Below are 17,539 nucleotides of genomic sequence, written 5' to 3' on the forward strand. Positions count from 1 at the left end.
ACATTTACTTATCTAATATCAACTTGATTTTGTCAATATTATAATAATAGTTATAATTAGTATTGTTCACAAGAAAGCTGTTCAAGTTATTTGAGTTTTAATAGTTAAGATATATTATGCCTACAGCACTTGAGTTGTGCACTAGCAGTTTGGTGCTACAAGTCAACAACAGTCCACAACAGTCAGAATTTAGATTAAGCGAAGCAGCAGCTGTCATTTGCATTGGACTTAGACTTAGGTCCTCCCGCACCGTTCGGCGCATTGGGCGGCAAGCTGTCTCCATAAAGATCTGTCATTGGCAATGTCTGAAGCCTCCTCCCACCTGGTGTCCACTGTTCTGAGGTCCTCCATGAAGGTGTGTCGCCAAGTAATACGAGGATGTCCCTGTTTGCGCTTTCCTCGTATTGGCTTCCATGTTATTGCAACTCTTGGTGTGCGTAGTTCATTTTGACGTAGAACATGTCCCGCAAACCTCATGCGACGCTCTGTCACAACCCACTAAGTGTTTGACTCCCAGTTCGGCATAGAATTTCCTTGTTTGAGACCCAATCTGTGTAACTGACTCCCGAAATCCGTCCAAGCCCTTTTTATTGAGCCACATTTAGTCTTTTCTCAATTTTGACAGATGTCTGCCATGTCTCACATGCATATGTAGCAGTTGGAATGACGATTGTGTTGAGAAGGTGTTTTTTTGTCTCCAGTCCAACCTTTGGAAAATGCTCCCTGCATTGGAGGCTTTGAGAATTGTTTAAACCCAGCTATTGAATCTCCCTCCTCCTCCTTTTTCTGTAGCGTTTCGGAATCTTAAAAAAAATAATTATCTCACATTCGTTTTTATATTTAATTAATGAAGACTTAACATTTACATTCATTCAGATGTTATGTGATGTTATTATTTAAAAAATAATTTTTATTTATGTACCAAAAAGGTTTCCAAATTAAAAGTCTTGACATTGTATGGAAGCATTTTCTTATGAGTATTTCACATTTGAGCTTGTGGGTATGAATGGAAGGCTTCAGTTTTCTTCTCAGATTAAATGATTGTCAGAATGATAATTTACAGTGGTGGACCATTGTACTTGCCACAAAGAAGTAAAGTAAAGTTCCCCTTTCAGACCATGCGGTCAATAGGGCAGATAATGTTAAGGTCATCTGTTTCTTTGGCCTACAGTTAAAAAGCAGGGTGTCATGTGGTCAGCACAACGTCCAACCGCCTTTACTTTACCCAACTAAAGTCCAGTACACATTAGGATTGGTTGGATTCAGGGGCGTTCTAAAAATCCCGAACGCAAAATCCCAATCTTCACTGAGATTCAAACCCAGGACCCCAGGTTTGGAAGACAAGCACTTGACCACTCAGCCCCGATTTTGTCACAACACCCTAGTAAATTTTTTGTTAAGAAGATAGATATGGTCAGTTTTCCTTGAATCTTTAGGACAGTTTTCCTTGAACCTCTGAGCCTGCATTATTGATCATTTTGGAAATGTTCTTGTGATTACAAGTGTTCCTTTTTTTTTTTCAATTCAATTCAACAACTTTCCACAAATGAGAACAGACACAACATACAGAGTTATTGAGTGATCTTATCTCTTTCACATTTCATTTTCTTAGTCAATGAGTAGCACTGATACAGTCTAACAGGGTAAGGAACACGTTTTTTTTAACCATTCGGTTCTTGATTTAATGGATGGAATTCGCCAACTTCACGGTTCCTCTGCATAGTGGTTGGCTTCAAAAAATATGTGTGTGTTTCAACGAGGTGTTTGTTTTTTTCATTCATCTAAGACTGCGGTTCTCAACCTTTTATGCTCAGCGACCCCTTTTTACAATCCCCCACGCTGCCGCGACCCCCCCCCCCCCACACACACACACATACTGCAATAGAGGAATAGACAATAACAATCCATATTTTCGATGGTCTTAGGCGACCCCTGGCAAATGGCCAATCGACCCCCTAGGGGGTCGCGACCCACAGGTTGAGAACCCCTGATCTAAGAAGTTGTTGGCATTGAAGTAATACTAAAATAGATTGTATATGATTCTATTCCAGTGAAATGAACACAGAGTGCTGTTTGAACTGTCGGCTGGCCAACAAGGGAACTCTGTGTTCTGACAACAAAGGTATAGATTGTAAAAGAAAAAGTTACTGTACGTATCCTTTTGTTTTTCAAACGTACAAGTAAATTGCTGATGGGATTAATATATTATAGTATTTAAATAATTGGACTACACAACAATTTATTTGTATGGGGGTGAAAACTAAATAAATATAAATTTTAGTGCAGAAAAAAAATCGTTTTGTTTAATTACAATTGCTTTTTTACTTTTTTTCAAAAAGATATATCAAATTTTTATATATTTTTTTAAATATTGAAAAATTTTAACCACAGACCTACATATATTATACCTAGACTGGACATGAAAATCTCTAACACTGCATAAAAATGTCAAGGAAAATTTCAAAAAAGCTGAAACAAGTAATTGTTTGGTATTGTAGTTATAAGAAGTAAAGCTATGCAACTTATTTAATGTTTAGATCTATATCTAGTAGTCCTAGTAATTATATGTACATACGTCTGTAATTATAACATTTAACCCATAGTTTTCCTTTTTTCTGCCAATTAGCTAGTAATTGTTTTCCAAAAGATATATATGATTTGTGTAATTTCTAGGAAGATCATTAGAGCCATTTTTGAGATTGATGTCCACCCATGTAGTTTCCAGGTTCCACTCATGAATTGTAGAAAAATAGAACAATAAATACTTTCATACCTTTAAAACAAACACTTCAAAATTACTAAATTTCCCAGGTGGGTGGGTCTTATACAGATGGTATTAGCACTACATTTCAAAAAAAAAAATATGGAAAACAAAAAGACTTATACACATCAGGTTGTTACTAAAAAAGAAACCTAAATTTATCATTTCACTTCTTGGAACAGGAAATCTTTTTACAAAATAGCCTGTAACTTTCTGCATTTGTAGGCTACCCTAAACACTGCATTCTGTTGCACTAGTAGTTATTCAGTTACTGTAAAACTTGTTTTATTTAATTATTTACAATTTTTTTAAGGCACTTTTAACTAACCAGTAAACAGACTTATTCCTGTTCATATATTATAGCTGGTATATTAATAGACATATCAGAGTATGGCTCTAATTTGACTTAACCAGATAACTAACAGTGGTAAAAGTTTTGGCTGTCCTGAACCAGCCCGTTTACCAGATGGGACAACTTGCGCTGAGGGGTAACTTGTAGTGTGTAACATATTTATGTTAATTCATTTTATAATAAATTTATCCTTTTTTTTTTTTTTATTTATTAGAAGCCCTTTTGAAGCTAACATATATTAATACCAATTTAAATTTTTTATCTGATCTTCTTTGATAATCATCTCCATTCTTTAAGCAGTTTTTTTCGCTAGTTTACATAGCATTTGCAATCTCATATTTTAATATTAAGTTGATCTTTATTCAGGCTCCCAGATGTAGCTCTTTAAAACTTTCTTTAAAATCCTAGTGGAAATAAGTGTATCATTTATAATGATCTTTTCATCTATTGGATCAGAGAACTACAGACCTTGCTGAGAGCATTGCATCAGAGAACTAAGAGAATTCTTGATAAGAGCATTGCTTCTGAACTTACTATTGTTATTATTATGTTAGAAATGAACGAGTAGTCATTCTCTGGCGCTGCCAGGGTCGAGTTTCGCTAAAGAGAAACAAAATTCATCGTAGTCCCTTTAACAGTTTCCACTGAGGAATTTTCTGGTGATGTGGCAGGTCTGCAGCAGTACCGCCCTCTGACAGGCAACGAAGATGTTCCTAGGAATGTTAAGGGCCTTGAGGGTGTCTGTGAGGTCAGTTGTTATTATCCCCTCGGTTGATATAACAATGGGGTATATTGTTATTTTGGACAATTTCCATAGACGCTTAATCTCCAAGCCTAGGTTCCCACATTTTCTTTGCTTTTCTATCTCAGTTTTTCTTAAATTATGAGACAGTGGTACGGCGATATCGATAATGGTAGCGGTTTTTTCTTTTTTATCGATGAGCAGCAGATCCGGGCGATTGAAATCTACCGTTTTGTCGGTCAGAATAGGCCTATCCCAGTACAGCAGATGTTCAGTAGACTCGAGAACCTCTTGCGGAGAGTATTTATAATAAGGGGGAGTGTCCTTACCGATCAATTTGTACGTCAAAGCCAGGTGTTGGTGTATTAACTTTGCAACTTGGTTATGGCGACCTAGGTAGGCTGATTCTGATAGGGCTGGACATCCTGCCATAATGTGTTCAATCGACTCGCCCACATTTCCACATTTTCGGCATTTGTCGACAACATTGAGTTTCAGGATATGCTTCTCGTAATTTTTTGTCCTGATTACTCTGTCCTTTATTGCTGTAACAAAGCCCTCTGTTTCAGGGTAGAGATGACCTGCTTTGAGCCATGTTAAGGAAGCAGCCTTGTCGATGTTGTCCCCATGTAATGAAGCCGGAAATTTTCCGTGGAGTGTTTTTTCTTCCCATTGGCGAATCTCATGCCCTACGTCGTCCAAACCGATATTGACATCAGCATTGTGTAGGTTCAGAGGGGTTGCATCGGAGTCGTATTTCCGTAGGAAGGAAACTAATTTGTTGCTGGAGGCGAGCAGTTTTGATCGTATTATTATTATTATTATTATTATTAGATGACTTCTAAATTAGCAAACTGGACTTATTAGATAACCAATTAAGTATTTCCTGCCTAAAAAGGTAACATGGATTCTCTTTGAACTAGATGCTGTGTACTGGATCCTTACTTCTAGCTGTATGGTCTTAAGGCTATGCCATTTTTTGTTTTATATGTTTTATCTGTTCCTTCACAAATGAAGATTAGGACCATCCTGGCTCAGACCCCATGCAGGATAGCAGTGGGTAGTGTTTGTCTTTAGGACCATCATAACAACAGCCGTGTTGGGCCATGTTCCATAGTAGTATGAAATTAACTGTTCATCTTTTCTTAACTTCAAGGTGGATTCAATGGCAGGTCTGTTTTTCTGTTCATCTAAGAGAATTTGCTTTTGTACGCCTAGCAAGAGCTCAGCGTTTGACATTAACAATATGGATAGGATGAAAATGAATAATACATTTATGGTAGGAAGCGTGGTCGAGAGGCCAAGTGCGCTTGAACTTGGCTTGGCTTGGCTTCCTAGAAGGGGGCTCGAGGTTTGACACCCAACTCGGGCAGAGTTGTGTTTACTGAGCCCCTAAAGGCAGCACGGAAAACCAACTCCTAGATACCCCCACCCCCACCGGTCCACAAATGAGATTGGACCAAAAGCGCTCTGAGCATGCTATAAGCATATATAAAAGCTATAATAATAATGTATGTTCCTTTGTGAAATGTTGTATAACGCTATAATAAGATGTTTGAGGATCAACTCATATGATTCATTATATAAACTCGGAGGTAGCACAACAGTGTTTAACTATTTGTTTTTAATTTGCTTGTTTGTTTCAGTGGTTCATGTCTGAAAGGAATTTGTAGAGGTTTCTGTGCAATGAAGTCTTATGTCACTAACTTGTCGTTAAAAGCTTGTTTTTGTAGAAATGGTACGTAAAACAAAACTGTCAATATATTTGTATTCCAATAAGATTTTCTGCCAATCCCAAGATCATGAGTTCCAATCTGGGATGGCTAGAATTTTGATTCCAGATTTATTTATTTTTTGTGGGGGGGCAAGTAAAGGCAACTGTTCCTTGTACTGGCTATATTTAAACTGTCGTAATCATGGATGACAAATCACCCTTAAGTTTAAGGCAATCTAACGGATGGGCTGCTTTCCTGCTCTTCTTGAAGTAAATGTCTTTAAGAAAGAGAAAAATTATTTCTCAAACATTTAAAATCGTTAACCAATGATATAACAGTGGGTGCAATTCAAACCACTAGATTAACTTTTTGACAATCTGAAACATTGTCAGCAATGTTTTATCTTCAAGCAGTGTTGTTTTACCAAAATTTGAAAAGTTTTAGGTCTTGAAAATATGGACTGCAAAATGATAAAGAAGCTATTTACATTCTAGCAGTTTTCAATTTCTACACAAAAGAGTAAATTAATGAAAGGGAGATAATTTATTTCTGGTAGGAGAATATTCTTGAACTTTTGATTTGAAAAACTATCTATAGAGGAGATGAGCTTATTTTAGAGTCCATAAGTTGTCTACTTTTGTGAATTTAAAATGGAATTTCAAGTTTATTATTGCTTTATGTCACACTCCAGTGTGTTAACTGCAAGAGAGACTAGCGGGCTGGTCACAAGTGTGTATAGCAACACACAGCTCACAATTAGATAACCAGTCGGCAAGCATGGTCTTAATTGTGCCACTATGCCAAAAATTAAATCAACCAGTAGGAGGTGAAGTGTCCCTAATATCTGGTGACATCACAAAAGCCCAGGTAAAAGAAATAACGAGACAGACCCTTCCAGAAAAGGAGTAACACCTTTAGTAAAATCACTAAATTTAGAAAGCCTTCAGGACAGAAGGCTCAAAAGTAAAGTAGCAATCATACATAAAACACTGAACCATAATCTTCAAATACAAAAACAAAATTTAATAAAATACTCTGAAAGACACAAAGATAAAGGCACATTCCTCGTCCCATATGCTAGGACAAATTTGTACAAATACTCCTTCTTCCCTAGTGCTATTAGAGCATGGAATGGGTTGCCTGAGCTAGCCAGGAAAACCTGTGACTTGGCAGAATTTAAATCATTGGTTAATATGCATGACTAAATGCATGACGCGGAGGACGTAATCATCTTCTTTTTGAAGTAACGTCTGTATTATATAAGATAAGATAAGGAGATTGGCATAAACGTGAGAAAAGTTCAAAGCAGAAACTATCAGATCAAGCGAAATGGAACTAGCCTTGCAAGAAGAGCAGGCTGCTTTATAGCACTCCTGGGAGGGCACTTTTGTTACATCCTTGTTCTTAAAGCTTACCAAAAAGATCACCTTTGGTGTGAGGTCGTCCCCCACTATATCTCTAAATAAACTTTTTTTGTTTTCTAGATCAGGATGCCTGCAGGTGGTGTTGCTATGACAACAGTGACCCAAACAATCCTGGGCCATGTGAACCTCATTCCCCTATGCTTCTCAAAGATGGACAGCCTTGCTTCTATGGCTACTGTAAGGTAACTTAGCATTGTGATTTATGGCAGATACTATCACTTTCATAAAAATGGATATGTGTGGCAATTCAGCTAGGTCCGAGGTAAAGGTGTTAGTGATGTCAAGTTTGAAGTATAAGTAAATGGGTTGTAAAACATCAATTCAAGATGACATCTCTTACTCACATTTTTTTTGCCGTATTTGTTTTTAATACAAATAAAAAAAATAAAAACTCAGCAATCGCTTTGTTTAGACTCATTAACTGCATTTCCATTTTTTTGTGTTTTAGAAAATCTAAAATGTAATTTTAAGTCATAATTCTAATAATCCTTAATAGTAGTCAACGCCACCCTAAAAGTAGCTCTCACAAGCTAAAATTTGAATTTTTTAAATCTTATCCTCTGGCCATTTTGTCAGGTTTTTTAGGATTTATTTTTATAATGTTAAATAGTTAAAATTAGAACCAAAAAATGTGCATAATATCACAGCTCTGTCTGGCAGAAGGTAATAGATGTATTAAGACTGTCAGAAAAGAAATTTTAATAGTCTCAGTGCCAGTATGTTGGGAAATGAATTTCAAGAGTTTAAAAAAATGCTAAATAGATTAACAGAGGAAAAAAACATGATCTAAAGACTAACTACATTATGTCCAAGATCTGTCCTCCTTTGTTGAAAGGTGAAACTATTTCTAGTGAAGGTTAAAAGTACAAGACTTATTTAGATCCCTTAATTGTGGCATTTATAAAAGCAATTAAGACATCGAGAACCAGTTTTCAATAAAATCAGCTCACCATTTAGTACAGAAGCTGATTCAGCTCTAGAGGACATAACTACAAGCAAATTATGACCTGAAAGGGGAATTCCAGTCAGTACTTCCGCCGGAGTTTTATGTGTTCCAGAAGCTGTAATCACAGGTCGATAGTGACTGTTATTTGACAGTCACAAGTAAAACAACTAAGCTAGTTTCACAGTTCCGGAGCATTACACATAAGTGTAAACAGTTTAACACCTTGCAATAAGTACAACTGTACATTTGTGGTGAAATGTGATGTAAAAGACAATAGCAAATTTTTAAAAAAATATTAAAATTGGTTTCAAAAATTGAGAACTCAATTGGGAGTGTGAAAAAATGAAACGTGAATGCTTAATTAAGTATAAATATGAATTAAAAGACATTATACACAGTAAGCTAGCATATTTTTTAAAGTTTTAAATATGTACACACAACATGCATGCACACACATATCTTATATCTTTGTGTCTCTTTGACAAATGATTACTTTGTTTTTGTATTTGTTTTTGTATTTCCTTAGTTACTTATATATAAGTGCAGACCTCCATTCCAATTTTTTTTTTAATGCGCCCCTCAATACAAAAAGGCTGCCCTCCCCTGGTCTAGATCTATTACAAATTTAATTACAGGACTGATCCAAACTAATTGATACACTTAATATAAGCTTTGTTTTTTTACAAAAGTTTTTTTTCGTTTGTTTGTTTGAAATGTTCCTTCAAAATTGAAGATTATCACATCCTATCTCAAACCTCTTGCATGACAAAGGGGAATGTTGGCAGGCAGGGTTCAAATCTGGAACCCTTGAGAGAACCACCTAGAGAACCATCTTGAGCACATACTGTAACAGAACTTTTGAGGGTGTTGCTGGGGTCATTATCTTATGTTGATACAGATGTTCTCTTTTCTCCTGAGCGTTGTATTAGTTTTTGCTAGCGCAGGATGTCGATTAGTTCTTATAACTTAAGTAGCACAACAATATTAGAAATCACAAATAAACTAATTGGTCAGCAGATGATATACATTTATTAATATAAAATGAAATACACAATTCAGCCTTAAAGGCACGAATAATAATGAACAATTATCACTTGTAAAATATCTCATCCAAACAATATGGATCGATGTCCTAACACTCCTAGAACTAAGTAAAAACTTCCGTCTGACTTGACCTCCACGTGCGAATGGCATGCTTATTTTGTGGGATCACAGTTCACCTCATGTCACAGTGATTCTCAAACAATGCTGTGACACATACCACACAGCGGTCTTTTTCTGACAAGGAGTTGATAAAGTCATCTAAAGTAATTGTGCTATCTTCAAACCACTAATCATGTCACAGGATTTATAATGGATAGGATTGACCTATCTTTTGTGTTAACCTTATATCAAAGAAATATTCAACCTGTTTTTGTTAGAACACTGTGGGATGAATGGTTAATAATCTGATCTGTTGGCTTTTTTTTTTTCTTAGTCTGGTGAATGTCAAGCTCTAGAAAGACAACTTGAGAGAGGAATAGGAATTGTATGGCTGAGCATAAAGAATGCTAATTATAATTTGGGTAAGTACTGGAGATAAGAATGTTGTGTAGAAATTTAGCCTCGAGAGATAGTGTACAACTCCCAATCTGTTTCTTAGATGTTAGCTGGGCTGACAGTAGAATTTCATTTTTCACAGCTACTGACAAAATGGATTTGACAAATATGACTGACTTGAAGTTATAAATGAAAGGGCATTAACTCTGTAGGTATTAATCTGGGATTCAAGGCACATGGAAAGTGGGAATCAATCTGGGAATACATCTAAGGGGAATAAGGAACATCTAAGGGGAATAAGGAACATCTAAGGGGAATAAGGAACATCTTTGTAGAGTGTGAAAGAGGAAGGAGATTTACATGGGTTCAAATTGCATGGGATTTTGTTTACAGTTCTATGTTAGGCATAGCATACATTTTAAACTTCTATGCTAGGCATAGCCTACATTTTAAACTTCTATGTTAGGCATAGCCTACATTTTAAACTTCTATGCTAGGCATAGCCTACATTTTAAACTTCTATATTAGGCATAGCATACATTTTAAACTTCTATGCTAGGCACAATATAAAAAAATATAGCAAACAATGTAACATCACAGACTCAACAAACAGAAATAAAGTACAAAGAAATATAACGCATCACACAGCAATATAACTCAACAAATAGACATATAGTTCGTCCATCGTGGTTCGATGATGACCACTTTGTCATCTAGTGGGCTGAGGGCTATGCACTGGGGTTTTATGCCTCCTCATGTAGATAGTGACACCTATGTGAGCCCGAAATGTTCGGCCGCACACTGGGCAGGTTATTCCACCTGGAGCTAGTGTCGTTTGCCTTGCTTTTCTTCTCTTGCGTTTTTCTTCTGCCAGCGTTGTTCTCTTTTCCTCAGCAATCTGTGCACCAGTTTTCACAGCACGACACCATGATGCTCTGTCATGTGCCTCTGTCTCCCAGGTGCCTGGGTCTATGCTGAACGCCTTCAGAGAAGCTTTGAGGGTGTCCCTGAAGCGCTTTCTTTGACCACCTTGCAAGCGCTTTCCTTTGCTTAGTTGACCATACAAGAGTCGTTTAGGGATGCGGTGGTCTTCCATTCTGCAGACATGTCCTGCCCATCGCAACTGGGACTGCATCAGGATTGTGTGGATGCTTTGCAGACACGTTCTTTGTAGGACTTCAGTATCTTGTATTTTGTTTTGCCTCTTGACATTCAGTATTTTTCTCAGACATGTCTTGTGGAAGTGGTTCAGTTTCTTTGCATGTTTTCTGTACACTGTCCATGTTTCTGAGGCATAGAGCAATGTAGGGAGGATGACGGCTCTATAGACCCCTAGCTTTGTATTTGTGGTGATACCTCATCTGATCCAGACATTTTTAGACAGTCTGCCATAGGATGCACTGGCCTTGGCAATATGCAGGTCGATTTCACTATTGATTTTTCCTTTTATGGAGAGTGTGCTGCCAAGATATGTCAATTTGTCCACTGCGTTTATATTATGTTCATTTATAGTGATGTTTGGATCCGAGTAGGCTTTCCCAGGAGCAGGTAAATATAAGACTCCAGTCTTGTTTGTGTTAATGGTAAGGCCAAAGTCTGAGCATGCTCTTGAGAAGTCACTTACGATGCTCTGCAGATCATTTTCAGAGCAGACATTTAGGGCACAGTTGTTAGCAAATAGCAAGTCTCTGATTGCTGCTAAATTTTTTATTTATCTTTAAGCCGCCTCGGGTTGAATAGGCCACCATCAAATCAAATCCCATCAAATGGGAAGCGTGGTCGAGAGGCCAAGTGTGCTTGAACTTGGCTTGGCTTGGCTACCTAGAAGGGGGCTCGAGGTTCGACACCCGACTCGGGCAGAGTTGTGTTTACAGAGCGCCTAAAGGCAGCACGGAAAACCGGAAAACCAACTCCTAGATATTCCCCCCCCCCCCCCCCCCCCCCCACACCGGTCCACAAATGAGATTGGACCAAAAGCGCTCTGAGCATGCTATAAGCATGAAAGTAGCGCTATATAAAAGCTATAATAATAAAAAATAATAATAATAATCTGTATGATATATTTATCCCGTTGTTTTCTCTATTTGTGGTTGCATCTGTCAGCATAGCGGAGAACATGATACTGAACAGTGTAGCTAGGACACAGTCTTGTTTTACCCCGTTTGATACACAAACAGAAATAAAGTACAAAGAAATATAACGCATCACACAGCAATGTAACACTTGTTTTTGTTGTTCTACTTTCAGTTGAGTTTTTGAAAGACAATTTTGTTGTAGTCATAATTTTATCAAGCCTGGCATTGTGTATTCCTATCTGGTTGTGTATACATTATCTGGTAAGCTATAATCTTTGTCTCTGTCAACATTATGTAACACCAATTTTAACTTTGGATCATTTAGTTATTTATATTTTCTAAAACTCCCAAGTATCGCTATATGATAAATCAGTTTGTCTTTTTTTAATGTTTACTTTAACACCTGAAGACCACAATGACCCTGTCAGCATCCAGTCTCTCGAGCTTTGTTGCCGAAATCATCCTACCAGCGTCCATCAACCTTTTCCTGTTTACTCTTGTTTCTTAATCTTACTCTTGTTTTTAATCAGTTGAAGGGCTTATGAGAATGCTAGAGCAACCATTTGAAACGTTTTTCCTTCTGAAACATTGTGGATCTAACCTCTTTTTGTTATTTTAAATCTTTTTTAGCTTAAGTGATTAGTGACTTTTTTGTTTGTTTTCATCATGGCTGACAAGCCTTATTGTTCTTCGTCTGGCTCTAGGCCACCGCGCCATTTACTGCTGATCAGGCTCTAAATATCTTTTTAGATATGAATGATAGTGACAGGATTGACTGAGAAAGTTGTCCCGGAAGCGCTGAATGCAGTATTCAGCCTTCAGATTCATGCGAGTCTGATAGTGAAATAGATCTACATTTAGACATCCCTAGAGCTAGTCAACAAAGGGAGGCGTACTTTTTGTTGCTGGGAATGAGACTGTGCCTAAAAGAATAACTAATAATCTAAAAAATATTGATCAAGCTTGACAGTGTTATTTTTTTTCTGTAGATACCGGTACTTGGATATAGTTTAATATATTTTACAATAATAATGAATAAGGACTATTGGGATATTCTATTTTTTCTTGGCTAAGTCAATTTTTAAAAGTCAGATATTTTTTTTTTTTTTTTTTTCATCTCTAATATTACCTCTTTTTTTTTTTCCAGTGACTATTTATAACACTGAAGTATAAGTTATCTTGTAGTACATTTAATTTCCAGCAAAATTTTATATACCAAATCTATGTTTTAACAAACAGAAAAAAACAGTATGACATTTATAAATAGGCATATGTTAAATAATTATTGTGAAAAAATAATACAGTTTACTAGAGTTACATTCCGTGTATTGGCTAAGCTTTTACTCTTATTGAAAACTATTTGCAGGACAAAAAGTCAAAAAACAATCAGGTGGTGGAAATGGATAAAGCAATTTCCTTAGCACTGTCTGTCAAGAGTTCAAGTGAGTCCCTGTCATTTCTTATCATCCTTATTGAAATCAGTCAAATTTGGAGGAGATTTTTTGGTCCCAATAACAATATAATATATATAATTAAAATAAATCCATCCATCCAAATAAAGAATTAATTTAATGGACTTTGTTTCTGTGCTTTAGAATTTGGTTTCAAATAAGCATCTGGTCTGGTTAACTGGTCCAGTTAACCTGATTTGACTATTGAACACACTAGACACTATACTTAAAGGAAATAGTTAAATCTATGCTAGTGGAAGTCATACTATATAATCAAACTACATTTTTCTATCTAAAGTGTTTTTCTTCTTCTAGCCAGCTTTATTGCAGACTGTGCCAAGGAAAAAAAGTGTGCTGTTTTCTTCAGTTGTTCAGCACTGCCGTACAGGGTGTTGGTTATGTTGGGCTGTAGTGGAGGTAGGGTCTGCCTAAGGTGGATTAGGGAGGGGCATTCAAAGAGGATATGGTTTATCTATCTATCTAAAGTGTTTTTCTTCTTCTAGCCAGCTTTATTGCAGACTGTGCCAAGGAAAAAAAGTGTGCTGTTTTCTTCAGTTGTTCAGCACTGCCGTACAGGGTGTTGGTTATGTTGGGCTGTAGTGGAGGTAGGGTCTGCCTAAGGTGGATTAGGGAGGGGCATTCAAAGAGGATATGGTTTACGGTTTCAAAAGGGTGGGTGCAGTGTATGCAAAGGGGTAGTTGTGTGGAGTTTATTTTGTTCAGGTGGTAATTTAATAGTGGTGTGTGTCTTGTTCTTAGCTGGAAGATTGTAGATTGCGGGGGAGGAAGTTAATACTGTCCAGTTTGTTAGGCATAGTCATTTCTCTGTACATGGCTCTGCCTGTGTTTCCTGATGCCCATTGGTTGAGCCACTCCTCTTTGTGATTGTTGACTAACATTGATCTTAGGGTGAGGTAGTTAACAGGTCTATCTGGTTGTTCCATAGATGAACCTGCCTTTGATAGCTTATCTGCCTTTTCATTTCCCATGATGCCAATGTGTCCAGGGATCCACTGTAGTGTAATATTGATATTTAATTTTGATATTATCTGGTGGATTATCACAATGAGTGTTGTCAACTCTCTTGGGCTATTTGAGGTGCTGCTGTTAAGTGCTTGCAGAGTAGATTGGGAGTCTGTAAAGACAACAATATCTGATGGTGGTTGCACTCCTTAGAAACACCCAGCCTACACTAAATCTTAAGTGTTCATGTATTACATGGTTCTGTATAGTACTAGATATAGGATCTTTCAATACTGTCAAAGGGAATATATTGTTGTAAATTTAAGGGAGCCAACTCAAGAAGCAAGATAATATGGTGGATGTTTATTATTGAAAAGAAAGATTTCACAAAAAAACACAGAAGAGTGAATGTCAGCCTTGAATTTGGTTCCGCCAGACACTGAGTCTAGTTCTGCAACTAAATTTACCTGTCCTTTCTGCCAGTCCACACCTCAGGCAACCCTCACCGTACAGCACCAACAATACACTTCTCCATGCCTGTCAATTGCAACAACCTCCTAACACACCAGACATGACAATGAATGCCTCATCCCTCTTGTTCCAGAACTTCTGACTCACAGGTAGCTTTTCTCAGTCTGGTCACTTGGGGGAAGGAAGCTTTTCTCAGTCTGTTCTGGTCACTTGGGGGGAAGGAAGCTTCTCTCAGTCTGTTCTTGTCACTTGGGGGAAGGAAGCTTCTCTCAGTCTGTTCTTGTCACTTGGGGGAAGGAAGCTTCTCTCAGTCTGTTCTTGTCACTTGGGGGAAGGAAGCTTCTCTCAGTCTGTTCTTGTCACTTGGGGGAAGGAAGCTTCTCTCAGTCTGTTCTTGTCTTGTGCACCATACAAAATGCAATTGCAATGGTAGAGTTATGACAATATATAGGTCATGCTTTAACTGTTAGTATTTTTAATAGCTGGATGGGTGTCTTTGTAATGTGTTCTTTAAAATGCTCAGCTGATGGTTCGCCTGCAAAATCCATGCTGGAGATTCAGTTCATAAAGCATCATAATCTTCTTCCCACATTGAATAGCTAATAAATTAGAAAACTCCTAATGTGCTCCAATGCTGTTGCTATGGTGGGCTCCTAAAGCTGTACAAGCACTATATAAAAATCTTATTTAACAGTACACAAATCTTTGACAGTAGTTTCTGCTAGACAATGACTTTGATCTAATTGTTCATGTAATGCTGTTGAATTCCCCTCCAGAAATTATCAATGTAATGAAAGTCTCAAAGTCCCAATCTGACCGTGATGCTGTGGATAAGCTGAGCAGTAAAGCCTCAAAGTCCCAATCTGACCGTGATGCTGTGGCTAAGCTGAGTTGTAAAGGTGTGGATGACCTAAACAGGTGACTGTTAAGTAAACTCATAACCTTGAGGTCAATCATGAATTCATGAGGGGATTAAAAGCTCGTTTAATTGGTTTCATGATGTTTTTAAAAAATCTAAACCTAACCAACACTTTGCTTCTATTTTTCCTGCCTCTATAGTTTTTACCGGACTATTGTCAACAGAAATGAAGATTTGTCTCAGACACTATTGATACTTTCTCCACCAAAAAAAAGGTGAGTTGACCTTTGAACTCTTATCTGTTTTCTCTGTTATACCTGGCCTACTGTCAGGCTAGATTGCATGCTTGGTCCGGAATCAAGTTAACAAACTTGGTCAAGAAAAATGTACATTCTAGATGACAAGCAAAGCTCTATGTTGAAACCTGGCCCAGTTGTTTTGTAAACAAATACACTGGCCTAGAGAAAAATTTAAAAACTGGCCAAAGAACAAATACACTAGCAAGGAGAAAAAAAATTAAAATACTGGCCAGGAGAGAAAAAGAAATGCACTGGCTGGAAAAGAACAAACATGCTGGCCAGTAAAGAACAAAGACACTGGCCATTGCCTGGATAGAAATTAAATACATTGGCCATAGCCTGCAGAGAAGAACAAAAGACACTGGCCATTGCCTGGATGAAAATTAAATACTCTGGCCATAGCCTACAGAGAAGAACACAAGACACTGGCCATTGCCTGGAGAGAATATCCAATACACTGGCGAGAAGGACATTGACATTGTTTCTGTAGCTGAAGACAATGTTGAAATAGTGCAAACTTTTAAATACCTTAATACTATCTTAGACAATAAATTAAATTTTACTGCAAATATGGATTACAGTAAAATGGGGCAACTAAGAAAAATGTCATCCTTTAATGTTAGTGAAAAGGCCTTGGCAATATTGTACTATGCTCATATCTGCAGTAATTAAGTGTCAGTATCTCTGCCTGATATGGCAATAAACTTCATAAAAATCCTAAATGCTGCTGGTCATTGGTAAAAAAAAAACACCACCATCGTTTGGGCTGTTTGAGAACAAACATTATATGAAAGCTAAAAAGATTATTGAAAAAAAAAACACCCTCTGTGTCAGGCTTTTGTGATTTTACCATTACAACAGTGATATATAGGACAGCAATCACAAAGGCAAACAGTCTCAAAAACTCCTTTATTCCCCTGGCAATCAAATCATTAAATACAACTCAACTAGCAGACATACAGTCTGTTGATATAAGCTTTGTCACATGGACTCTTTTTTTTTTTTCCAAGTACCTAGTCAGTATGAAATGAGTTGTCAAAATAATCTAGGAAACCTAGGAAAGGGAAATAGATCATTCTTTTTTTTATGTATTATCTATATAGTAGGACTTAATCATCTTCTTTTTTCGAAGTAACGTCTGTATTATATAAGATAAGAAGAAGATAATTAATCCTTCTCCCTCCCCCGACCCCCTTTCTTTTTATTGGGACAAAAAATAAGGGAAATAGCTTCTCTCCTCTAACAGTTTAGAGGGAAACAACTCTCCAATCTAGCTCGGCAGGATATTGGGTGTGGTTCTTCATAATAGTAGCAGTATGTGAGAGTTTTAAAAAAAAAAAGCATTGAGACCAAGGGAGGTAACTCACTTGTTTAAAAAAAAAAAAAAAAAAAACACTGTGGAAGTAACTCCTTGTGGCCCAAGGGAGGCAACTCACTTTTAAAACATTGACCCAATAGTAGCTTGATCTGAAGTTTAATTAATTTTTTTTTTTAAGTTTTGTTTTTCTTTTGTTTACAGTTTATTGGAAGGTTTGGAGCCTGACAGATATGATTCTAGAGTTGATGACGTTGGATACGACCATCCTAAAAAAAAATTCACATTTATCCCCAATTATTAGGGCAAGAGAACTTCACACTGTCATACGTTTCATTTTATTAAATGATAGATCATTTCCTACCTACTTTTGCTTTTGTATTACATGTGTCTGTGTTGTCATTGTCATTTCCCACACCTGTGGTTGCTTTTGTGTGGGTTATTATTGTTATTTCCTACACATTTATTGTTGTTTTATTGTATGTGTGTGTGTTGTATATAAACTTTGAATGTGTTGATAATTTGTTTGTTTTTCAATTTACTGGAGTTCAATAAACAAAGCAGATTCGATATTATTATCCAAACTGACATGTTAGTAGCATTGTGCATGCTTATTGCATAGATCAA

General features: G+C 36.9%; 1 protein-coding gene across 1 annotated transcript in view; it reads left to right on the forward strand.

The window, feature by feature from the left end:
• The window catches only part of LOC106064838 (ADAM 17-like protease), a 43,121-nt gene extending 25,847 nt beyond the window's left edge, over positions 1-17,274 (forward strand). Inside the window, exons 15-24 of the mRNA XM_056014580.1 lie at positions 2,052-2,153; positions 3,187-3,249; positions 5,502-5,593; positions 7,055-7,176; positions 9,418-9,505; positions 11,727-11,815; positions 12,921-12,996; positions 15,216-15,357; positions 15,499-15,573; positions 17,117-17,274. Of these exons, the coding sequence (XP_055870555.1) occupies positions 2,052-2,153; positions 3,187-3,249; positions 5,502-5,593; positions 7,055-7,176; positions 9,418-9,505; positions 11,727-11,815; positions 12,921-12,996; positions 15,216-15,357; positions 15,499-15,573; positions 17,117-17,216 (949 nt within the window). The 3' untranslated portion in view covers positions 17,217-17,274. The remainder of the gene's footprint in view (positions 1-2,051; positions 2,154-3,186; positions 3,250-5,501; positions 5,594-7,054; positions 7,177-9,417; positions 9,506-11,726; positions 11,816-12,920; positions 12,997-15,215; positions 15,358-15,498; positions 15,574-17,116) is intronic.
• Positions 17,275-17,539: the final 265 nt, after the last annotated feature.

This window comes from Biomphalaria glabrata, chromosome 16, assembly GCF_947242115.1.
Source record: "Biomphalaria glabrata chromosome 16, xgBioGlab47.1, whole genome shotgun sequence".
Lineage (NCBI taxonomy): Eukaryota > Metazoa > Mollusca > Gastropoda > Planorbidae > Biomphalaria > Biomphalaria glabrata.